This window comes from Saimiri boliviensis, chromosome 2, assembly GCF_048565385.1.
Source record: "Saimiri boliviensis isolate mSaiBol1 chromosome 2, mSaiBol1.pri, whole genome shotgun sequence".
In the NCBI taxonomy this organism is placed as follows: domain Eukaryota; kingdom Metazoa; phylum Chordata; class Mammalia; order Primates; family Cebidae; genus Saimiri; species Saimiri boliviensis.
In genome coordinates, this window is record NC_133450.1 from 238722272 (window position 1) to 238747999 (window position 25728).

General features: G+C 44.9%; 1 protein-coding gene across 2 annotated transcripts; it reads left to right on the forward strand.

The window, feature by feature from the left end:
• The first annotated feature begins 7704 nt into the window (after positions 1–7704).
• On the forward strand, positions 7705–24883 carry PRXL2C (peroxiredoxin like 2C). Of its 2 annotated transcripts, XM_039475284.2 has the most exons (7): positions 7705–7953; positions 8228–8296; positions 11649–11702; positions 11870–11975; positions 16063–16194; positions 19688–20806; positions 22180–24883. In XM_039475284.2, exons 1-6 carry the CDS (start codon positions 7762–7764, stop codon positions 19813–19815), a joined length of 681 nt encoding a protein of 226 aa, XP_039331218.1. In that variant the 5' UTR covers positions 7705–7761; the 3' UTR covers positions 19816–20806; positions 22180–24883. The 2 variants fall into 2 exon arrangements, with proteins under 2 accessions (XP_039331218.1, XP_039331220.1); XM_039475286.2 differs by lacking the exons at positions 16063–16194; positions 22180–24883 and having other exon boundaries at positions 19688–20334.
• The last annotated feature ends 845 nt before the right edge of the window (positions 24884–25728 follow it).

The window sequence follows — 25728 nt, forward strand, 5'->3', positions numbered from 1 at the left end:
GTTGATGAGTACTTAGGTTTTGTTTCGTTTTGTTTTGTTTTTTTGAGACGGAGTTTCACTCTTGTTACCCAGGCTGGAGTGCAATGGTGCGATCTCGGCTCACCGCAACCTCCGCCTCCTGGGTTCAGGCAATTCTCCTGCCTCAGCCTCCTGAGTAGCTGGGACTACAGGCATGCGCCACTATGCCCAGCTAATGTTTTGTATTTTTTTTTAGTAGAGATGGGGTTTCACCATGTTGACCTGGATGGTCTCGATCTCTTGACCTCTTGATCTACCAGCCTCAGCCTCCCAAAGTGCTGGGATTACAGGCTTGAGCCACCGCGCCCAGCCAGATGAGTACTTAGGTTGATTCTACTATGACAGTTAATTTATGTGCCCACTTGGCTAAACTCTGGTGTCCAGGGATTTAGTCAAACACCAGTCTACACATTGCTGTAAAGGGTTTTGTTTTGTTTTGTTTGCTGTGATTCACATGTAAGGATTGCTTCTCTGAAAATCAAACCTAGAGCTTCATCCTCAGAGGAGCTGAATTACAACCCAAATAGGACAATACAAGTCAGGACCTGGAGGGAACATGATTGGGAAACTGGTGATCAGCAGGTCTGGGGAACAAGTGAATGAACCCACCTCTCGGAATGAGTGAAAAACGAAAACATTTGTATTCCGTATGGAATACCTCAAAGGGTGACCTCAGCAGAGGAGGATTTTAATAATCAAATGGATAGGTTGACTTGTGTGTGGATACTAGTCAGCCTTTTTCCATAACCCAAACTGCGTGGCAGTGGTGAAGGTAGGCATGAGCTCAGCAACGTGGACTTTCACCAGCCAGGGCCGAGCTGGCCACAGCCGCTGCTGAGTGCCTCATCTGCCAGAAACAGAAACGGACACTGTGCTCCCACTGTGGCGCCCTTCCTCAGGGCGATTAGCCGGCTATCTGGTGGCAGCTTCATTATATTGGACCACTAACCTCATGGAAGCAGCACCATTTTGTTCTTACTGGAACAGACACTTATCCTACAAAAGGATTTGCCTTCCCAGTACAGTGCTTCTGCCAAAACGATCACCTGTGAACTTACAGTATGCCTCATCTACTCTCATGGTATTCCACACGGCATTGCTTCTGTTCAAGGAACTCACTGCAAGGCAAATGAAGTGCAGCAGTGGGCCCGTGCTCATGGAATTCGCTGGTGTTACCATATTCCCCACCATCTTGAAGCAGCTTGCTTGACAGAACAGTGGAATGGCCTTTTAAAAACTCAGTTACAGGGCCGGGCGTGGTGGCTCGCACCTGTAATCCCAGCACTTTGGGAGGCCAAGGCAGGTGGATCACGAGGTCAAGAGATCGAGATCATCCTGGTCAACATGGTGAAACCCAGTCTCTACTAAAAATACAAAAAAATTAGCTGGGCATGGTGGTGCGTGCCTGTAATCCCAGCTACTCAGGAGGCTGAGGCAGGAGAATTGCCTGAAGCCAGGAGGCGGAGGTTGCAGTGAGCTGAGATGGCACCATTGCACTCCAGCCTGGGTAACAAGAGTGAAACTCCATCTCAAAAAAAAAAAAAAGAAAGAAAAAGAAAAAAAGAAAATTCAGTTACAGCAGCAGCGAGGTGACCATACCTTGCAGGGCTGAGGCAAAGTTCCCCAAGAAGTCATATATTCTCTAAATCAGTGCCCAATACATGATACTGTTTCTCTGATGGACAGGATTTACAGGTCCAGGAATCCAGGGGTAGAAATGAGAGTGGCACTATGCAATTGTGTGGAATGTTCCCGTGTGAGACCCCCAAAAGGCGTGGGTCTCACTATACGGTGAGCTTGATCCCAAAGAGTTTCCTGCTGGAGGCAGTCGAGCTGTTGGAAAGAAGGAACTGAAAGATGACTGATCAGTTTCTAATATCAACCACGATATCGTTTGGGCTTAAACTATGCGGTGCTGCTAGACTAAGTGACTCCCTACCTGCAACCAGTTTCTGCTTTTAACTTTTATGACTCTTTCTTTAAGAATAGCTTTAATCTTTTCTTTACTTGCATGACTGCCTTGTACCCTAGATAATGGTTTAACTGTGGGGATATTTGCAAAGTAAATGATCCCTGACAAAGAGACTCCTGAATAGGGGGAGTTGAGATAAGTTGAGTCAGGAGCAGACAAAGGAGAATCTGGTTAAAAGATATTCTGATGAGCAAAACCAGAAAACCTTTTCCCATCTCAGTTCTAAAACAAGATCAAACCAGAAATACCTGCAGCCATGAGGAATAATGTCTGGATGTAAACAAGCTTTGTGATCACAGGAAATTCTATTACTTTTTACAACCACTGATTGTGTATCTGACTTCTCTATTGTATAGGCCATGTAAGGTATACATTTGCATTTCCTCTGGCAATGACGTAAACCAGAGCAAAGAAAGTGTATTTATTCCTGGCCTTTTGAAAAATAAATTTGCTGTTTCAGCACTGTCTTCTCAGCCCTCCAGACCCCCGCATTTTCTGTCTCCCTTTATTTCTATAAGCGCACACTCTCTTCCAGGTTTTGGGACCCTCTTGCAGGTCGAGAGATGCCCGGCAGACATGCCATCCCGACCGTCCCCGACATGCAACATTGCCCCTACTGAGCTAATAGCAAAGCTCTCACTTCTTGTTCCCATGAACACATGCTCTGTCGGTCTGCAGGTCTTAGTTCCGAAAGGAGGATTGCTTCCAGCAGGTCACACAACAACTTCATTGAACTGGACGGTGAGACAACCCGCAGCCATTGCAGACTTTGCCTGCCTGAGTCAACAGGTAAAAACGGGAGTTACTCTATTACCTGGGGTGATTTGTTTCCCAATTACGAAGGGTCATTGGACTTCACAATAGAGGTAAGGAAAAATATGTCTGGGATATAGGACATCCCTTGGGGTGTCTCTTAGAAATACCACACCCAGGCCAGGCGCGGTGGCTCAAGCCTGTAATCCCAGCACTTTGGGAGGCCGAGGCAGGTGGATCACGAGGTCAAGAGATCGAGACCATCCTGGTCAACATGGTGAAACCCCGTCTCTACTAAAAATACAAAAAATTAGCTGGGCATGGTGGCATGTGCCTGTAATCCCAGCTACTCAGGAGGCTGAGGCAGGAGAATTGCCTGAACCCAGGAGGCGGAGGTTGCGGTGAGCCAAGATTGCGCCATTGCACTCCAGCCTGGGTGACAAGAGCGAAACTCCGTCTCAAAAAAAAAAAAAAAAAAAGAAAGAAAGAAAGAAAGAAATACCATACCCTAGCTAGGCACGGTAGCTCATGCCTGTAATCCTAGCACTTTGGGAGGCTGAGGTGGGTGGATCATGAGGTCAGGTGTTCGAGACCAGCCTGGTCAACATGGTGAAACCCCGTCCTACTAAAATTACAAAAACTAAGCCTGGTGTGATGGCACACGCCTGTAATCCCATCTTCTCAGGAGGCTAAGGCAGGAGAATTGCTTGAACCTGGGAGGCAGAGGTTGCAGTGAACCGAGATCGTGCCATTGCGCTCCAGCCTGGCTGACAGAGCAAGACTCCGTCTCAAAATTAAAAAAAAAAAAAAAAGAAAGAAGAAAAAAAAAGAACTACTATACCCTCTGATTAAAGTCCATGGAAAACTACAACAACCCGGTTTAGGCAGGACTACAAATGGCTCAGCTGCTTCAGGAATGAAGGTTTGGGTCATCCTACCAGGCAAAAAACCACATAACCAGCTGAAGGGCTTGCTGTGGACAGGGGAATATGGAATGGGTAATAGAAGAAGGTATTTATTTATAAATATCAGGTATCATAAACATGTGACAAGTTGTCTAAATGAGAATAGTAGTTGCTGTCAATATCTCTTCTTTATTTTTTTATGAATATGTTTGTGTGTTTGCGTGTGTCTATGTGTGTGAAATCTTCGTTTTCTGTTTTTTTATCCCCTTGTATACTATAGGATGTATCAACTTTACACCAGAGTATTTAAATACTCAATTTTTTGTTATAGTATTTTAAGTTATAGAATATTAAGAAGAGTGAACATTACCCAAGGACTTTGGATCCTTTTCTGGGGGAAAATTAATGCATTTTCAGTTCTTCTTCTTCTTTTTTTTTTTTCCTTTTGAGACAGAGTCCTACTCTGTTGCCCAGGCTTGAGTACAGTGGCATGATCTTGGCTCACTGCAACCTCTGCCTCCCGAGTTCAAGCAATTCTCTTGCCTCAGCCTCCCAAGTTGCTGGGATTACAGGTAACTGCCATCACATCTGGCTAATTTTTGTATTTTTAGTAGAGACAGGGTTTCACCATGTTGGCCAGGCTGGTCTCAAATTCCTGACCTCAGGTGATCCACCCACCTCAGCCTCCCAAAGCCCTGGGATTGCAGGCCTGAACCAGTGCAGCCAGCCATTGCGTTTTCAGTTCTATGCCAGGTACTTGTATCATGTTAGGCAGAAGTAGGACTTTGTTATCATCTTTATATGGAGATTAAGTATGGTTTTAAGGGGACGTGTATGGGTGCCAAGTTGACAAGGGATAGACTGATGATTAATTTTATGTGTCAACTTGACTAGGACATGATACCGAGTCAATGTGTTAAACACAAGTCTGAGTGTTGTTATAAAGGTATTTCTGCCGGGCGTGGTGGCTCAAGCCTGTAATCCCAGCACTTTGGGAGGCCGAGGCAGGTGGATCACGAGGTCAAGAGATCAAGACCATCCTAGTCAACATGGTGAAACCCCGTCTCTACTAAAAATACAAAAAATTAGCTGGGCATGGTGGCGCGTGCCTGTAGTCCCAGCTACTCAGGAGGCTGAGGCAGGAGAATTGCTTGAACCCAGGAGGCGGAGGTTGTGGTGAGCCGAGATGACGCCATTGCACTCCAGCCTGGGTAACAAGAGCGAAACTCCATCTCAAAAAAAAAAAAAAAGATATTTCTTAGATATGATTAACATTGAAATCTTTGAGTAAAGCAGATTACCCTCCATAATGTAGGTGACTTTCATCCAGTCAGAGAAGGCTTAAGCAAAGACAGATCTCCTGAAAAAGAAGCACTTTTCAAAACTGCAAGATGTTTCAAGCCACTTGCTATGCAAAATTAGGACTCAAGACTGCAACATTCTCTTCCAGCCTGCTCACCTGCTCTACACATTTCAGATGTGCCAGCCCCCGCAATCACGGGGGCTTTGCTCATTGCAAAGGTTAGATGCTTGGAGGAAATCTGTCCATTGTCACAGAGCTTATAGTGAAGGGTTAATTGGGAATTGAGAAGCAATAAGCTGATAACCGTTACAGGCACTTCATCTCTCAGTGTCTCATTCAGTCATGTACTGACACTCCCTAGACAATACTTTCTAATTTCTGCATTTCTGCCTGGCTACTGTTCCTTCTACAAAACTATTTTTTGCTGATGTCTGAGTTCATCACTCTGCAAAACTAAGTCATATGGCTCTTTGTATTTGAAAATGAAATCATCTAACCTGTAATTCTTATTTCATGTGAAATATGACACTGAGAGCAGTAATGTCACAGAAAACTTTTTGTTTGTTGATGTCAGCAATTAATTAGAGCTGCCAAAATACCACCACTCTTATCTGTATATCAATTTCTGCTTGCCAAAACACTGCTTACAACAAAATTGATCACATCTGGCAAACTGCCTGTTGCCAGTGCTGTTTATCAGCCTGTTACTGTATTCTGGTCATACATTTATTTCCAAAAATTCATAAAGCTCCTCGCCAGGCCCAATGGCTCATGCCTGTAACCCCAGGACTTCGAGAGAACATGGCAAGATGATTGCTTGAGCCTAGGTTCAAAACCAGACTGGGCAACATAGGGAGACTCCTGTCTCTATAAAAAATAAAATTTTTAAAAATTGCCCTGTAATCCAAGCACTTTGGAGGCCAAGGCGGGCGGATCACCTGAGGTCGGGAGCTCAAGACCAGTCTGACCAACATGGTGAAACCCCATCTTTATTTAAAAAAAAAAAAAAATGCCAGGGAAAATGGTACATTCCTGTGATCACAGCTACTCGGGAGGCTGAGGCAGGAGGACTGCTTTGGCCCAGAAGGTAGAGGCTGCAGTGAGCCATGATCATGCCACTGCACTCCAGTCCGGGTGACAGAGCAACACCCTGTCTCAGAAAGAAACTATCCTGAATTAGAAACAGATCTGTGCTTAAAATGTTCTAAACGCACTGCAGAGCTTCTCAAACAGAGCACTTAATTCGTGCTCAACAAAGCATAAAATCTTCACACAAGTGAAAGCCAGCGGATGCAGGATCAGCGTTTCCTGAACTTTATGGCTGAGTCACGTCAGTCACTTAGACCTGCCTGGCACTCCACCCCAAAAATATTCTTCGACTCGACAAATCCATAGGTAAAGGATATACGCCGGGCGCAGTGGCTCACGCCTGTAATCCCAGCACTTTGGGAGGCCGAGGCGGGTGGATCACGAGGTCAAGAGATCGAGACTATCCTGGTCAACATGGTGAAACCCCGTCTCTACTAAAAATACAAAAAATTAGCTGGGCATGGTGGCGCGTGCCTGTAATCTCAGCTACTCAGGAGGCTGAGGCAGGAGAATTGCCTGAACCCAGGAGGCGGAGGTTGCGGTGAGCCGAGATCGCGCCATTGCACTCCAGCCTGGGTAACAAGAGCGAAACTCCGTCTCAAAAAAAAAAAAAAAAAGGATGTACTTTCTGAACCCCAAATCCATACACAAGGGTGAGAAAACTTATGAAGACAAAGAGCTTGAATGTTATCTGGTCCTGCTCTGGAACTCTTGGACACATGGTTAGCACCCATGAAAAAACCCCAGAGAAAGACCAAGCTCTAAACCTGGGGCCAGTTTGGTCTCACAAAGGCTGAGGGGATCCCCAGATTTCTCTGTACCTGCCTACTCGCACCAGGAAAAACTGAATTGCAAGTGTGGGATTTCTACAAAACAGATGCTAAGCCCTCTAACTTCATCATCCTCATCCCTCCCAGATCACCTTTTATTTATTTTATTTTATTTTTTTTTTTGAGACGGAGTGTGGCTCTTGTTACCCAGGCTGGAGTGCAACGGTGCGATCTCAGCTCACCGCAACCTCCGCCTCCTGGGTTCAGGCAGTTCTCCTGCCTCAGCCTCCTGAGTAGCTGGGATTACAGGCACGCGCCACCATGCCCAGCTAATTTTCATATTTTATTAGAGACGGGGTTTCACCATGTTGACCAGGATGGTCTCGATCTCTTGACCTCGTGATCCACCCGCCTCGGCCTCCCAAAGTGCTGGGATTATCGGCATGGCCTGTGTCGGTACAAAAGGTTGGCACATCCGTGACCCACTTTTACACATACACCCATTAGTTCTCGAATAGGTGGGAACATCCGCCCAGGTGTCTACGGAGGGCGCGGGAGGCTTTCTTCCTCAGTAACGCTGGCTCGCCCTGGACGGCCCTGACTTTCTCTCTCTCCGTCCCCTACCCCGAGAGCTGAGTCAGAACCTCGCGCGGGGACCCCTCCGGGAGCCGCCAGGCCAGCGCAAGGCGCGAAAACGGAGACTGGCCAGGCCCCGCCCCTGCGCGCCCCGCCTCCCGCGCCCCGCCCCGCCTCCCGCGCCCCGCCCCGCCTCCCGCGCCCCGCCCCGCCTCCCGCGCCGCGCCCCGCCCCCCGCGCCCCGCCCCGCCTCCCGCGCCCCGCCCCGCCCCGCCTCCCGCGCCCCGCCCCGCCTCCCGCGCCCCGCCCCGCCTCCCGCGCCCCGCCCCGCCCCGCGCTGGCGGAGTGGGCCCGGGCCCTCGGCCTCCCCGCGCCATGGCCGCGCCCGGCCCGGTCACGCGGCAGGTTAGCGGCGGCGCCGCCCGGGTCCCGGCCCCGAGCGACCCCGAGCGCGGGCAGTCCCTGGCGGCCGCCGTGGCCGAGCTGCCGGTGCTGGACGCCCGCGGGCGGCGGGTGCCGTTCGGCGCGCTGTTCCGGGAGCGCCGCGCCGTGGTGGTGTTCGTGCGGGTGAGCGGGCGGCGGGGCGGGAGGGAGCGGGGTCCAGGCCGGGCGGCGCCCCCTGCTTCCTAGGACGGGAACCGGAAGGCAGCCCGCCCAGCCGCGGCCGCTTCCCAGCCCGCGCGGGGCAGGGCGAGGGCGAGGGCGAGGCCCGCTTCCCACGCTCGGGCGCCCGGGCCGCCGGTCGCCTCTGCTCGGGTCGCGCACGGCGAAGTCCGGGGCTCCTTCGGGGCCCGAGGGCGCCGCGTTTCTAACGTGCGCTTTCTGCCGACTTGGATTCCAGCATTTCCTGTGTTACATCTGCAAGGAATACGTGGAGGATCTGGCCCGAATCCCCAAGAGTTTCTTACAAGTGAGTTTCCGAGCGTGGGCGGCACAGCGCGGGCTTCTGGAGACCCGAGCGGGGCGGGGGGGACCCGGCCAGCCCCTCCTCGCACCCGTCTCCGCCCTCGCCCCTCCGCGGGGAGAGACGTCAGAGCTCTATTTCTGCCCTGACTCACTGGGTGCTGCCTGCTGGTGAACTGAACGTACTCACAGTTGTGGTGTTGCCTGGTAACCTGGTGCCTGTTCGCAAATGTTGACTGATAATGCCCTAAAACAAATGCTGGAAGTGGTTATTATTTTATTCCCTTTATTTTTTGTTATACTCCAAAGAGCTGCTCAGTATGGGAAAATACTAATAAATCGTAAAGGTGCAAATTTTTATGTTACTAGGCTGCAAGTTTGTCTCTAAGACGACCACAGTGTTTTTCTTCAGGCACAGATAGATTTATGCCCAAGTGAGCTTTTTGAGTGAAGACATTGGTCAGCCTGTATAAAACAGATGTTTTTTCAGCAGACTTTATCAATTAGGATGTGAAAAAAACAACATTGTTAATTAAATAACTGTGCTACAGTTACTTAAAAAAATGTACATCTTTGGGCCGGGCGCGGTGGCTCCAGCCTGTAATCCCAGCACTTCGGGAGGCCGAGGCGGGTGGATCACGAGGTTAAGAGATCGAGACCATCCTGGTCAACATGGTGAAACCCCGTCTCTACTAAAAATACAAAAAATTAGCTGGGCATGGTGGCGCGTGCCTGTAATCCCAGCTACTCAGGAGGCTGAGGCAGGAGAATTGCCTGAACCCAGGAGGCGGAGGTTGCGGTGAGCCGAGATCGCGCCATTGCACTCCAGCCTGGGCAACAAGAGTGAAACACTCCGTCTCAAAAAAAAAAAAAAAAAAAAAAAAAAAAGTACATCTTTGGGAAGAATATAGAGAAGTATTGACTATATCATTTGGAAGACAATGTTTTGACTGTTCCTCTGCATATCCTTTTATTCTCTTTTTAAAAATTGACATATATAATCGTATATGTTTATGACATACAGTGTAATATTTTGATATGCATTTACATTGTGGAATTATTAAATCGAAGTAATATATCCGTCATGTCAGGTAGTTATTTTGTGGTGAGAACACGTAAAAACTAGTCTTTTAGCGATTTTAAGTATATATTAATTATATGTATTATTATGTATTAATATTATTAACTGTAGTTGCCGTGCTGTGCAGTAGGGCTCTCAAAGTTCTTCCTCTTGTTTAACTGAAACTTTGTACCCTTTGAACATCTCCCTATTTCTCTTTTTTTTTTTTTTTTTTGAGACGGAGTTTCGCTCTTGTTACCCAGGCTGTAGTGCAATGGCGGGATCTGGGCTCACCACAACCTCCGCCTCCTGGGTTCAGGCAATTCTCCTGCCTCAGCCTCCTGAGTAGCTGGGATTACAGGCACGTGCCACCATGCCCAGCTAAGGTTTTGTATTTTTTTTTTTAGTAGAGACGGGGTTTCACCATGTTGACCAGGATGGTCTCGATCTCTTGACCTCCTGATCCACCCGCCTCGGCCTCCCAAAGTGCTGGGATTACAGGCGTGAGCCACCGCGCCCGGCCTACATCTCCCTATTTCTCATTCCTGAGTAACGGGTCTTCTGGTAACCATCACTCTACTCCTTTTTTCGATTCCATATCTAAGTGACATCGTGCCGCGTTCTCCTTCCTGTGCCTGACTTATTTCACTTCGACGATGTCCTCCAGGAGCAGCCAGTGTTGTCACAAATAACAGAAAAATGTCTTTTCTTTTTTATGACCAAATAATATTGCATTGTATTACATTGTGCTACCCCATTTTCTTTGTATTTATCCATTGTTGGACACTGAGGTTGCTTCTATATCTTGACTTCCATGAATAATGCTGTAATAAAACATGGGAGTGGAGATATCTCTTCAACATACTGATTTAATTTCCTTTGGATAAATGCCCAGTAGTGGGATTGCTGGATCATATTAGAGTTCTGTTTTTAATTTTTTTAGTAACTTCCGGACTGTTTTCCATAATGGCATAATTTCATTCCTAACAACAGTGTACAAAAGTTCCCTTTGCTCCACATCCTCACCAATACTTATCTTGGATCTTATTGAGAGCTGTTTAACAAGTGTGAAGTGATACCTCATTGTAGTTTTAATTTGTATTTTCCTGATGACTACTGATTTTGAGCATCTTTTCACGTATCTCTTGGCCGTTTGTTGTTTTTTGAGAACTATCTATTCATATCCTTTGTCCTCTCGCTCTGCCCCTCAGGCTAGAGAGCAGTGGCACAATCTCAGCTCACTGCAACCTCAGCCTCCTGGGTTCAAGTGATTCTCCTGCCTCACCCTCCCCAGTAGCTGGGATTACAGGCATGTGCCACCATGCCCAGCTCATTTTTGTGTTTTCAGTAGAGATGGGGTTCCGCCATGTTGGCCAGGCTGGTCTCAAACTCCTGACCGCAGGTGATCCACCTGCCTCGTCCTCCCAAAGGGCAGGGATTACAGACATTAGCCACCATGCCTGGCCTTTGGTCCATTTGTTAATCAGGCTGTTGATTCTTGCTAAGTCGAGTTTCTTTTGTATTTCGAGTATTTGCCCCTTATCAGATGTATAGTTTGCAGATATTTTCTCTCAGTCTGTGAGCTGTGTCTTCTCTCTTGATTGTTTCCTTGGCTGTGCAGAAGCGTTTTAGTTTGATATAGTCCCATTTGTCTATTTTTGCTTTTGTTGCCTGTATTTTTGAGGTCACATTCCAGACGTCATTGTTGAAATCCACATCATCTAGTAGTTTTCTTCTAGTAGTTTTCTACTTTTAGGTCTTACGTGTAAGTCTTGAAACTCCTACTTAGCAAAAGCATCTGAATTAGTATGTTACCATACATTTCTTTGCATTGACTCACACAATGTTGCTGTTTATTCTATTCCTCTAGAAGCCTATAGGTGGCATAAGAATGAAACAGAAGAGTTGGATTAGGGGATGTTGTATAAAACATGCATGATTTCTTTTTTTTTTTTTTTTTTTTTGAGACGGAGTTTCGCTCTTGTTACCCAGGCTGGAGTGCAATGGCGCGATCTCGGTTCACCGCAACCTCCGCCTCCTGGGTTCAGGCAATTCTCCTGCCTCAGCCTCCTGAGTAGCTGGGATTACAGGCACGTGCCACCATGCCCAGCTAATGTTTTGTATTTTTAGTAGAGACGGGGTTTCACCATGTTGACCAGGTTGGTCTCGATCTCTTGACCTCGTGATCCACCCGCCTCGGCCTCCCAAAGTGCTGGGATTACAGGCGTGAGCCACCGCGCCCGGCCTGGAACACGCGTGATTTCTAATGATACATACACATCCTTTTTTTTCTCCTAAGGAAGCAGACGTGACCTTGATAGTGATTGGACAGTCATCCTACCATCATATTGAGGTAAGTATCTAGTACATTGGGAGACTAATGAATCAAATCTGTTTCAGACAGAAAAATGACATTGTTTAAACCACTAAATAAATGTAGGCTAAATTGGCTGAAGTTAAATTGTCATTACTTTTCTCTCATTTGTTGTTGTAAAAATTCCAGCTGTTCTCTCTTTTCAGTCTTTTTGCAAACTGACTGGATATTCTCATGAAATCTATGTCGATCCTGAGAGAGAAATTTATAAAAGATTGGGAATGAAAAGAGGTGAAGAAATTGCCTCCTCAGGTAAGACATAGCATGTCTCAAATAGAAAACACTAGTGCTGTATTTTTATATTTGTGTATATATGCACAGGAAAACATGGTCAGTTCATAAACTGGGCTTTATATATATATATATATATATGCATAGGAAAACATGGTTAGTTCATAAACTGGGCTTTTTATATATATATATATGCATAGGAAAACATGGTTAGTTCATAAACTGGGCTTTTATATATATATATATATATATGCATAGGAAAACATGGTCAGTTCATAAACTGGGCTTTTTTTTTTTTTGAGACAAGAGTTTTACTCTGTTGCCAGGGCTGGAGTACAGTGGTGTGATGTCAGCTCACTGCAACCTCTGCCTCCCAGATTCAAGCGATTCTCCTGCCTTGGCCTCCTGAGTAGCTGGGATTACAGGCGCCTGCCACTATGCCTGACTAATTTTATTTCTAGTAGAGACGGGGTTTTACCATGCTAGCCAGTCCGGTCCTGAACTCCTGCCCTCGTGATTCACCCACCTCGGCCTCCCAAAGTGCTGAAATTACAGGCATGAGCCACCATGCCCAGCCTTTGCCTGTTTTTATTACTCTAATAAGTGGTCTAGATACACCAGGCTCCAAAAGATTCATTTTCTGGGTGTGATGACATGGAAAGCTGTTAGTAAAGCACTATTGAATGAAAATAAGTTGCAGAAGTATTTTCATTATGTTTCCATTTTTGTGAAAACAAAAATGATTTTCATAAAGATTGTGTGTGTGTAATGAAATAGGTTTTAAAAGATATGGTAATGTTTACCCCGAGGAGGGGAGTGAGAAAATTGGCTTTTGTATTTTTTTTTTTTTTTTTTTTTTTTTTGAGACAGAGTTTCGCTCTTGTTACCCAGGCTGGAGTGCAATGGCGCGATCTCGGCTCACCGCAACCTCCGCCTCCTGGGTTCAGGCAATTCTCCTGCCTCAGCCTCCTGAGTAGCTGGGATTACAGGCACGCACCACCATGCCCAGCTATTTTTTTTGTATTTTTAGTAGAGACGGGGTTTCACCATGTTGACCAGGATGGTCTCGATCTCTTGACCTTGTGATCCACCCGCCTCGGCCTCCCAAAGTGCTGGGATTACAGGCTTGAGCCACCGCGCCCGGCCGGCTTTTGTATTTTTTACAAGTACATTTTACTTTTGTAATTAAACAGAAAGTAATATTAAGTTCGCGTATTTTTAGACCTCAGTACCATGATGTTAAATACTCCATCTCCTTTAATTGAGAAAATCCCACTTACCATTTGAAATCACACAACTCACAGGGGCTCTGAGTCACTCTTCACGCAGAAGCCATTGCTTCCCAATGCGTCCCTATATACCGGGTGTCCCCAAACTTTTTACACAGGGAGCCAGTTCACTGTCCCTCAGACCGCTGGAGGGCTGCCACATACTGTGCTCCTCTCACTGACCACCAATGAAAGAGGTGCCCCTTCCTGAAGTGTGGGGGGGGCGCCGGATAAATGGCCTCAGGGGGCCACAGTTTGGGGATGCCTGCTATATACTCTAGTATTGTACTTAAGGGGGCCAGATAGTCTAGCTAGTTGAAGAGTTTCATGTTTATTATCTTATGTTCTCTGTATATTTCTGTGTTCTCTGCCTTTGCCACAATTCCTTGTAATTATTGGAACTTAAAAAACTTTATTTGCAGCCGGGCGCGGTGGCTCAAGCCTGTAATCCCAGCACTTTGGGAGGCCGGGGCGGGTGGATCACGAGGTCGAGAGATCGAGACCATCCTGGTCAACATGGTGAAACCCCGTCTCTACTAAAAATACAAAAAATTAGCTGGGCATGGTGGCGCGTGCCTGTAATCCCAGCTACTCAGGAGGCTGAGGCAGGAGAATTGCCTGAACCCAGGAGGCGGAGGTTGCGGTGAGCCGAGATCGTGCCATTGCACTCCAGCCTGGGTAACAAGAGCGAAACTCCGTCTCAAAAAAAAAAAAAAAAAAAAAAAAAAAAAAAAAAACTTTATTTGCAGGCTGGGTGTGGTGGCTCACGCCTATAATCCCAGCACTTTGGGAGGCCAAGGTGGGCAGATCACGAAATCAGGAGATCAAGACCATCCTCGCTAACATGGTGAAACCCCGTCTCTACTAAAAATACAAAAAAAAATTAGCGGGTGTGGTGGCACACACCTGTAGTCCCAGCTACTCGGGAGGCTGAGGCAGGAGAATCGTTTGAACCCAGGAGGCAGAGGTTGCAGTGAGCTGAAATCCACCACTGCACTTCAGCCTGGGGACAGAGTGAGACTCCATCTCAAAATAAAAAAAAAATAAAAAAAAGAGGCCAGGCGCAGTGGCTCAAGCCTGTAATCCCAGCACTTTGGGAGGCCGAGGATCACGAGGTCAAGAGATCAAGACTATCCTGGTCAACATGGTGAAACCCCATCTCTGCTAAAAATACAAAAAATGCCAGACGCAGTGGCTCACGCCTGTAATCCCAGCACTTTGGGAGGCCGAGGCGGGTGGATCATGAGGTCAAGAGATCGAGACCATCCTAGTCAACATGGTGAAACCCCATCTCTACTAAAAATACAAAAAATTAGCTGGGCATGGTGGCGCGTGCCTATAATCCCAGCTACTCAGGAGGCTGAGGCAGGAGAATTGCCTGAACCCAGGAGGCGGAGGTTGCGGTGAGCCGAGATCGCGCCATTGCACTCCAGCCTGGGTAACAAGAGCGAAACTCCGTCTCAAAAAAAAAAAAAATAGGTATTTGGAAATACTGGGAAATGAGGCAGGCCAAAGGCTGCATAGTCATTAAAATAAAAAGCTAAAAGTGTAAGACATAAAATGGCAGAGATAGAAGAAAAATGAATTATAAGGAGAGTAAAGAGACTGAGTTTCTTTGCTCAAACGAAGTGGAAGTATCAGTCACTGTGAGAACAGAAATAGAAGACTGACAGCCAAGGAAAAGTGAAGAGGTGCCCCAGTGGCCGTTGTTACAGCTAACCCCCCGTGTCTCAGCAGCATGACATGGTAGGAGGTTACTCCTTTTTATCTTTTTTGGGTTTTTTTGTTTGTTTTGTTTTGTTTTGTTTTTTGAGACGGAGTTTCGCTCTTGTTACCCAGGCTGGAGTGCAATGGCGCCATCTCGGCTCACCGCAACCTCCGCCTCCTGGGTTCAGGCAATTCTCCTGCCTCAGCCTCCTGAGTAGCTGGGATTACAGGCACGCGCCACCACGCCCAGCTAATTTTTTGTATTTTTAGTAGAGACGGGGTTTCACCATGTTGAGCAGGATGGTCTCGATCTCTCGACCTCGTGATCCACCGGCCTCGGCCTCCCAAAGTGCTGGGATTACAGGCTTGAGCCACTGCACCCGGCCACTCCTTTTTATCTTAAATTTTAAGAATGGCTTATCTATTTGGATGCCTTTCCTCTTGAACAGTCATTCCAGGATCCAGGTGCTCTGCCATCTTCAAGCCTTCCAAATATGTAGAAGGAACATGAGAATCACTTGTGGGAGGGGTTTGGCCTGTAAGCAGCACAGATCATTTTATTCATTGTCTATAACACAGTCACATGCCTTGCCTAACTGCAACGAAGACTGGAAGATATACTTTAGCTGTGGGCCCAGACAGTAATAGTCTGTATTACAATGGCTCTTGAAAAGGAGTGTAGCTGCCTATTAATAAGTGAGACTAAACAGAGCATATATAAATAGGGAACTAAAATGGAAAGCACTGCTCATTTGAGAAGACTGTAGTTGGTATTTTTCTGTGGCAGAAAGTGATCTGGGTCCATCATCACTTTTTCCTTTAAAGCAGTAGTTCTTAAGTGGGACATTTACTCCTCTCTTCTCTGGAAGACATTTGGCATTGTCTGAAGACATTTTTGGTTTTTACAACTTGGGAAATGGTGCCTCTGGTATTTAGTAGGTGTAGAAGGCAGTGATGTTGCAGAACACCCTGTATCACACAGGACAAAGAATAATCTGAGCCAAATGTTGATAGTAAATGGTTGAGAAACCATTCTTTGAAGGAAGAAAGAAAATGTTTTCTAGAAATACATCATCTTCTTAATATTAAATCAAATATAAAATGACATCTAAAGACAGTTTTCAACATTTCAGGACAGAGCCCCCACGTAAAGTCAAATCTACTCTCAGGAAGCCTTCAGAGCCTGTGGCGGGCAGTGACCGGCCCTCTCTTTGATTTTCAAGGAGACCCAGCTCAGCAAGGTGGGACCCTCATTTTAGGTCCAGGTGAGCATCAAAGCCCAGGTTCAGCAGTAGGCGTCTTGTGCCTTTTTACAGGTTCAGAGGCCAGCACTTTCTTCATCAAGCAGACACCATGTACAAATGGACATCTGAACATTATAATCAGGAGTGCTTTTGTAGGAGGGAATGTTTTGTTTTCAAAGGCTTCTGTGTACTTTGATGTTTATGCATTTGATGAGTGTGCCCATCATCCCATGCCTGGATGATTTCCCACAGTCACCTGTGGGTTGGTGATCTGTTTATGGCTGTGACACTCCCCTATTTAAAAATGTTCAGGGTGGGGAGGTGGGGGGAGAGAGCATGGGGAGAAATGCCAGATAGGTGAAGGGGGGGAAGGCAGCAGTCCACACTGCCGCGTGTGCACCTGTGCAACAGTCTTGCATGTTCTTCACATGTACCCCAAAACCTAAAATGCAATTAAAAAAATAAATAAAATAAAAATAAAAGATAATAAAAAATGTTCAGTGTAGACGAACATTTCCGAATAGGGGAAAATCATCACATGCTTTTTTTTTTTGGTCCAAAAAGAGAATCCATGTAGTTATTTAGACCTAACAGAACTCGGAGACTTACTCAATGTCAGCAAGCAAATCAGTGCTAAGGACAGCTTATCCTATAAGAATGGGATTGAAGGCCGGGTGCCATGGCTCACGCCTGTAATCCCAGCACTTTGGGAGGCCGAGGCGCGTGGATCACGAGGTCAAGAGATCGAGACCATCCTGGTCAACATGGTGAAACCCTGTCTCTACTAAAAATACAAAAAAGTAGCTGGACATGGTGGCGCGTGCCTGTAATCCCAGCTACTCAGGAGGCTGAGGCAGAAGAATTGCCTGAACCCAGGAGGCGGAGGTTGTAGTGAGCTGAGATTGTGCCATTGCACTCCAGCCTGGGTAACAAGAGCGAAACTCTGTCTCCAAAAAAAAAAAAAAAAAAAGAATGGGATTGAGCTTGGCATGGTGGCTCTTGCCTGTAATCCTAGCCCTTTGGGAGGCTGCGGCAGGCAGATCACCTGAGGTTGAGAGTTTGAGACCAGTCCGACCAACACGGAGAAGCCCTGTCTCTACTAAAAATACAAAATTAGCCAGGCATAATAGTGCATGCCTATAATACCAGCTACTGAGGCAGGAAAATCACTTGAACCCGGGAGGTGGAGGTTGCGGTGAGCTGAGATTGTGCCATTACACTCCAGCCTGGGCAACAAGATCAAACTCTGCCTCAAAAAAAAGAAAAAAAAAAAAAAGGCACAGTGGCTCACACCTGTAATCCCAGCACTTTTGGAGGCTGAGCCAGGTGGATCACTTGAGGCCAGGAGTTCAATACCAGCCTGGTCAACATGGTGAAACTTGTCTCTACTAAAGACGCAAGAAATTAACTGAGTGTGGTGGCACATGCTTGTAATCCCAGCTACTTGGGAGGCTAAGGCAGGAGAATCACTTGAACCCAGGAGGTGGAGGTTGCAGTTAGCTGAGATCACATCACTGCACTCCAGCCTGTGCGACAAGAAGGAAACTCCGTATTAAAAAAAAAAAAAAAAAAAAAGAATGGGATTGAGGTCCAACTATAAGTCACACACTGTTAACAACTTTATTGATGGGTGTGGACCACCTGAGATGGCTTTGGCTCATGTCTGCTAAGTGTTGAGTGTTTGATCTCTACCGTGTTCCAGCATTGCAGCAAAGGACAAACACCCATATCAGATGGAGCCAAAAAGCCTAAATCACTGTGTTATGAGATCATCCTTTTGCTTTTTCTTCCTCTTTAAAACTGTCTTAATGAGCATAGCTTATTAGAGTTATAAAATTAATACTTTCATAAATACCATACTTTTTTAGAATGAGGATTTTGACTGAGTAATAAGGCTTTTGGGCTTTTTGCAGCTGGAACATTATAGCCAGAATCTCCCTTTCCCTCCCTCTCATGAATTTACAACAGTTAGATTAGTTGTAAAAAGAGGCCCTGTTAGCCGGGCGCGGTGGCTCACGCCTGTAATCCCAGCACTTTGGGAGGCCGAGGCGGGTGGATCACAAGGTCGAGAGATCGAGACCAACCTGGTCAACATGGTGAAACCCCTTCTCTACTAAAAATACAAAAAATTAGCTGGGCGTGGTGGCGCGTGCCTGTAATCCCAGCTACTCAGGAGGCTGAGGCAGGAGAATTGCCTGAACCCAGGAGGCGGAGGTTGCGGTGAGCCGAGATCGCGCCATTGCACTCCAGGTAACAAGAGTGAAACTCTGTCTCAAAAAAAAAAAAAAAAAAAAAAAAAAAAGAGGCCCTGTTAAATGAGATTGAGTCCTATGCATTAGCCCAGAATGACATTAGCCATATTTCTGGATGACTTATTCCCATTCTCAGACCCAAAGGGGGATGTTTTGAGTCCCTTATCTTCATGTCTCTGAATCATTTGTCCACACCTTCTGTTGTGTAAGAATAAAGAGCACATGGAGAGCATCAGGTGTGTGCCAATCTGGGACCATACAGTCATCCCTCGGCATCCATCGGGGATTGGTTGCAGGACCTGCAGTGGATACCAGAATCTGAGATGCTCAAGCGTCTTACATAAATGCTGTAGTATTTGCATATAAGCTATGCACGTCCTCCCCTGCATTTTAAATCATCTCTAGTTTACTTATAATACCAAATGCAATGTAAATAGTTGTTGTACTGTATTGTATAGGGAATAATGACAAAGAAAAAAAAGTCTGTACATGTTCAGCACACATAAGCTATCCTTTTTTTCCTGAAGATTTTCAATCTGTGGTTTGTTGAATGAGAACGCAGAACCCATGAATGCAGAGGGCCAACTGTGCTTAGGAAGCATGCCTCATGTGATAACTACTTAAGCTGATAGTTTAAGTTAAAATTCTGGTCTGTAGCCCAAGAATGAAACAAACTAGATTGTAAATGTATGAATATAAATTATAAAATCTGTATTTGAACAGATAAGGATTGTGGACATCTATAAGTGTATTGTAACTGATTGTCTTTTAAGGCGTTATTTTAGAGCCTCTTTTGGGCTATGGTTATAATACAGATAGCCTGTTAAATCAGTATTTGGGAGTGAATTTTTTGATGTGAGTGATTTGTTCCCTGATGATGTTTATTCTATTATTAGATTTAAGAAACAGATGTGATTTTCCAGCTTGATATCTATGTGAGTTCCGTGTTTTGCCTGTCTGACAGGACATTTTATTTAATTATATTTAATAAAACCTAACAGAAGGTTATAATTTAAAAATCTTTCCCCTTGGATCTCATAAAACATTAAGTATCACTCTTATTTAACCATAATCCTTGTCATACTTTATTACCATGATTAAAAATTATTATGCCATTATATAGAGAATATAATGTACTCCAGGTAATTAATTTTTCCCTTTGGACTAATTAGAGGTTGAAAAGCTTCCTTGATTTTAGTAAGCAGTAAATCTAGTGAATAATACTTACTATGCCTCAGCGTTTTATTCTTATTCTCTTCTAGGTAACAACATCCATTTTATACACCGTGATAGGAATAGGTTGGATCACAAACCTATCAACTCTGTTTTACAGCTTGTAGGAGTTCAGCATGTGAACTTTACAAACAGGCCTTCAGTCATCCATGTGTGACTTAAAATGGAATCAGTCAGTTTCAACTGGACGTTTTGGAATGCGACCTTCTGTAATATCCGTGTGCAGTGTCTAACCTGCTGTCCCTTCCCAGCCTTTGAGGACTTAGGGAAGCATAACAAGGCCTTGAATTAGTGAACTGCATGCTCAAGAAGCATCTGAGGCCGGGCGCGGTGGCTCAAGCCTGTAATCCCAGCACTTTGGGAGGCCGAGGCGGGTGGATCACAAGGTCGAGAGATCGAGACCATCCTGGTCAACATGGTGAAACCCCGTCTCTACTAAAAATACAAAAAATTAGCTGGGCATGGTGGCGCGTGCCTGTAATCCCAGCTACTCGGGAGGCTGAGGCAGGAGAATTGCTTGAACCCAGGAGGCGGAGGTTGCAGTGAGCCGAGATCGCGCCATTGCACTCCAGCCTGGGTAACAAGAGCGAAACTCCGTCTCAAAAAAAAAAAAAAGAAGCATCTGTTGTGAAAAATGTGATACATACTTGCATTCTGTATAAAATTTTACACAAAATAACAAAAATGAATATACAAAATATAACCTTAAAAGCTATAAAGTCATAAATACCATTTAAATTATTTTACATTATCGTATATTCCGTCAATGAAAGATTTATTTGGCAATTAATGTGAGTTCTGATGAAGAATATGTAAAGGAGTGGCCGGGTGCGGTGGCTCATGCCTGTAATCTTAGCACTTTGGGAGGCCAAGGTGGGTGGATCACCTGAGGTCAGGAGTTCAAGACCAGCCTAGCCATCATGGTGAAACCCCATCTTAGAAACAAAAAATAAATAAAATAAATTTTAAAAAAGAATATATAAAGGGCAGGGAGAGCAACACAAGACCATTGTATCAGTGAAGAAAGCAAAATACCAGATTCTGTCAACAATATAGCTGCGTTTTTATATGTATATATTTGTATTTTTGTATGCTTAGGAAAAAGACAAGAAATGAACACCAAAATGTTGCCAGTAGATATCTCTGTGGTAAGATTACAGTGTTATTATTTTCTTTTCTGTATTTTTCTCTATTTCCCAACTGTTCTATAATGAGCATGATTAATATCGTAGGGCCAGGAAAAGGTCTTTAAACATTATATGACAATTTTATGCCTACATAACAACCTTCACAACAGTGTAAATTCTACAGGCTCTAGTCCACGTTTCCGTCCTAATTGCTTTACTCAGAGGAAGTGTGGCAATCTGAACGTCGCACATATAGCCAGTGCTCATAGCACCTTCTTAGTACACACTTGCTATCCATTTCACTAGGATTTTTGTGGATTGGGGAGCTATTGAGAAAAAATTTGTTCTAGATATTTAAGATATGTATTTAAAATATGGTCAATGTGCTTTTTGAAAGGGAATTATAAGAATTTTTTTTTCTGGCCGGGCGCGGTGGCTCAAGCCTGTAATCCCAGCACTTTGGGAGGCCGAGGCGGGTGGATCACAAGGTCAAGAGATCGAGACCATCTTGGTCAACATGGTGAAACCCCGTCTCTACCAAAAATACAAAAAAAATAGCTGGGCATGGTGGTGCGTGCCTGTAATCCCAGCTACTCAGGAGGCTGAGGCAGGAGAATTGCCTGAACCCAGGAGGCGGAGGTTGCGGTGAGCCGAGATCGCGCCATTGCACTCCAGCCTGGGTAACAAGAGCGAAACTCTGTCTCAAAAAAAAAAAAAAAAAAAAAAAGAATTTTTTTTTCTTTTTTTTTTTTTGAGATCCATTCTTGCTCTGTCACCCAAGCTGGAGTGCAATGACACGATCTCAGCTCACTGCAACTTCCACCTCCTAGGTGAGCAGTTTTCCTGCCTCAGCCTTCCAAGTAGCTGGGATTACAAGCGTCCACCACCACATCAGCTACTTCTTGAATTTTTAGTAGACATGGGGTTTCGCCATGTTGGCCAGGGCTGGTCTCAAACTCCTGACCTCAGTGTGATCCGCCCGCCTCGGCCTCCCAAAGTGCTAAAATTACAGACGTGAGCCACCGTGCCTGGCCAAGAATTAAGTTTTACAAACTTTGTAACCTAAATGTGTCCTGCTGTTTCTCACCCCCAGATTGCTCTTATTTGGAAGACTGTTGTCATCTTTTATTTTTGTAGAATCTTAATATATTTAGTTGGGAGGTGTCCCAGAAATCCTGATGAAAAGTATAGCAAAATCAGAATTTTGGTAATTATTACCAAGCATAATACTGCTTTGAACTCAATACTTTTATATAAAGCATATGAAGTTGCAAAAAAATTTAATGTATTCAAATATTTGAATACATTTTCATGTTTGCATAATCATGTTTTTATTCAATAAAAACAAAATTTCTCATTTAAAATTAAACTGTTTTGTGCTATTTTTTTAATAGTAAAGGAAGACTGGCGACCCATCTTTGCTGATTTTAGACTTAAAACTGCTGCATCACAAGCTTACACAGAAATTACGTACCCTTGAGCAACATAGGTTCAAACTACATGAGTCCCATTGTATGTTGATTTTTTTCAAAGTCATACCAAGTGTGCCTGCCTCCCCTGCCACCTCTTCTGCCTCTGCCTCACCTGAGACAGCAAGACCAAGCCCTCCTTCTGCTCCTCAGCCTACTCCAGGTGAAGACCAGACAGAAGACTTTTTTTTTCCTTTCTTACCACATCATGTCCACACCACCAAGAAATAATTACAAGGCATATGAAAAGACAAAAAACAATTTGAAAAGACAGAACGAGCACAAGAACCAGATGCCGATATGGCAAGAATGTTGGAATTAATCAGACCAATAATTTTTTTTAACTGTGATTAACGTGCTAAAGGCTTTAAAGGAAAAAGACAACATCCAAGAACAAATGGATAATATAGCAGACATGGAAATTGTAAGAAAGAATCAAAAGAAATGCTAGCAGTTAACAACATTGGAATAGAAATGAAGAATGCCTTTAATGGACTCATTACTACACTGGATATGACTGAGGAAAGAATCTCTGAGCTTGAGGATATGAAAGTAGAAACTTTGAAAACTGAAAAGCAAAGGCAAAAAAGACAAAATATCCAAGAACTGAGAGACAGCTGCAAAGATGTAAGATGAATCATGGGAAATCAGAAGAAAGAAACGAACAGAAGAAATACTAGAAGCGATAACGACTGAAAATTTCCCCAAATTAATGTCAAACATCAGACTGTAGATTCAAGAAATTCAGAGAACAGCAAACATAGTAAATGCCAAAAAAAAAAAAAAAGACACCTGGGCATATTGTAGTCAAACTTCAGAAAATCAAAGATAAAAATCTTGGCCACTCTCAGTGGCTCACACCTGTAATCCCAGCACTTTAAGAAAACAAGGCAGGCAGATCACTTGAGGTCAGGAGTTTGATCCCCGCCTGGCCGATGTGGTGAAACCACATCTCTACTAAAAATATAAAAATGCCGGGCGCGGTGGCTCAAGCCTGTAATCCCAGCACTTTGGGAGGCCGAGGCGGGTGGATCACGAGGTCAAGAAATCGAGACCATCCTGGTCAACATGGTGAAACCCCGTCTCTACTAAAAATACAAAAATTAGGTGGGTGTGGTGGCACGTGCCTGTAACCCCAGCTACTCAGGAGGCTGAGGCAGGAGAATTGCCTGAACCCAGGAGGCGGAGGTTGTGGTGAGTCAAGATTGCGCCATTGCACTCCAGCCTGGGTAACAAGCAAAACTCCGTCTCAAAAAAAAAAAAAAAATTATATATATATGTATATATATATATATATATATACATATATATATATTCACACACACACACACACACATATATATTAGCCAGGTGTGATGGCACATTCCTGTAATTCCAGCATTTTGTGGGCCAAGGCAGGCAGATCACCTGAGGTCGGGAGTTCGAGACCAGCCAGGCCAACATGGTGAAACCCTGTCTCTACTAAAAATACAAAAATTAGTTCGGCGTCGTGGCATGTGCCTGTAATCCCAGCTACTTGAGGGTCAGGCACGAGAATCTCTTAAACCCAGAGGCAGAGGTTGCAGTGAGTCAAGATTGCACACTGCACTCCAGCCTGCGTGACAGTGAGTCTGTCTTAAAAAAAAAAAAAAAAGGGCTGGGCGCGGTGGCTCAAGCTTGTAATCCCAGCACTTTGGGAGGCCGAGGCGGGTGGATCACGAGGTCAAGAGATCGAGACCATCCTGGTCAACATGGTGAAACCCCATCTCTACTAAAAATACAAAACATTAGCTGGGCATGGTGGCGCGTGCCTGTAATCCCAGCTACCCAGGAGGCCGAGGTAGGAGAATTGCCTGAACCCAGGAGGCGGAGGTTGCGGTGAGCCGAGATCAAGCCATTGCACTCCAGCCTGGGTAACAAAAGCGAAACTCCGTCTCAAAAAAAAAAAAAAAAAAGGGAAATAAACCACCTTACCTACTGAAGAGCAAAAGTAAGAATTACATCCGACTTCCCCTCAGAAACCATGCAAGCAAGAAGAGAGTGGAGTGAAATATTTAAAGTGTTAAGAGGAAAAAGTCACCAACCTAGAATTCAGTACTGTGCAAAATTATCCTTCTATAACTTTCTAACAGAAGGAAAAATTATCCTTCAAAAGTGAAGGATAACAAAGGACATTCTTCAGATAAAAAATGAGGGACATTGTTGCCAATAGACCTGTCATGCCAGAAATATTTAAACAAGTTTCTCAGAAAGAAGGAAAGTGATACAGATTAGAAACTCAGATGTACATTTTTTTTTTTTTCCCGAGGCGGAGTTTCGCTCTTGTTACCCAGGCTGGAGTGCAATGGCGCGATCTCGGCTCACCACAACCTCCGCCTCCTGGGTTCAAGCAATTCTCCTGCCTCAGCCTCCTGAGTAGCTGGGATTACAGGCACACACCACCATGCCCAGCTAATTTTTTGTATTTTTAGTAGAGACGGGGTTTCACCATGTTGACCAGGATGGTCTCGATCTCTCGACCTCGTGATCCACCCGCCTCGGCCTCCCAAAGTGCTGGGATTACAGGCTTGAGCCACCACGCCCGGCCAGATGTACATGTTTTTTTAAAAAAAAGGAAGGGCCTTGGAGAATAAGAAAGGTAAAATAAATACTTTTATTTTTCTTACTCTTAGTTTATCTAACATAACAGTTCAAAATAATAATAGCAATAATGTATGTGTTTATGTATACTTATATGTATAGACAGATAGATATGCTTATATATAAGTGAAATGAATGACACCAAAGATACAAAGAGACAAGATTAGGGAATTAGAAATATTTTGTTATTATAAAGCATTTGCACTACCTGTGAAATGGATTCATTGTAAATGGATAGTGCAAATTCTAGGGCAACCAATACCATACAAAAAGTTATCTGTTTTTTGTTTTGTTTTGTTTTGTTGTTTGAGACAGAGTCTCACTCCACCAAGCGCCAGGCTGGAATGCAGTGGCCTGACCTTGGCTCACTGCAACCTCTGCCTCCGGGATTCAAGCAATTCTCCTGCCTCAGCCTCCTGAGTAGCTGGGACTACAGGCATGCGCCACCATGCGCACCTAATTTTTTTTTTGTATTTTTAGTAGAGACGGGGTTTCACCATGTTGGCCAGGATGGTCTGGATCTGTTGACCTCAGGATCCATCCTCCTCGGCCTCCCAAACTGCTGAGATTTCAGGCGTGAGCCTCCGCGCCCGGCCCCAAAAAGTTTTAAAAAATATAATGTTCGTTACGAGCAAAATTTAAAAACTAAAAAAAATATATATATAACTGACATGCTAAGAGGTAGAGATAAATGGAATCACATAAAATGTCAAAACCGGCCAGGCGTGGTGGCTCACACCTGTAATCCCAGCACTTTGGGAGGCCGAGGTGGCAGATCACCTGAAGTTGGGAGTTTGAGACCAGCCTGATAAACATGGAGAAACCCCCACTCTACCAAAAATATAAAATTAGCTG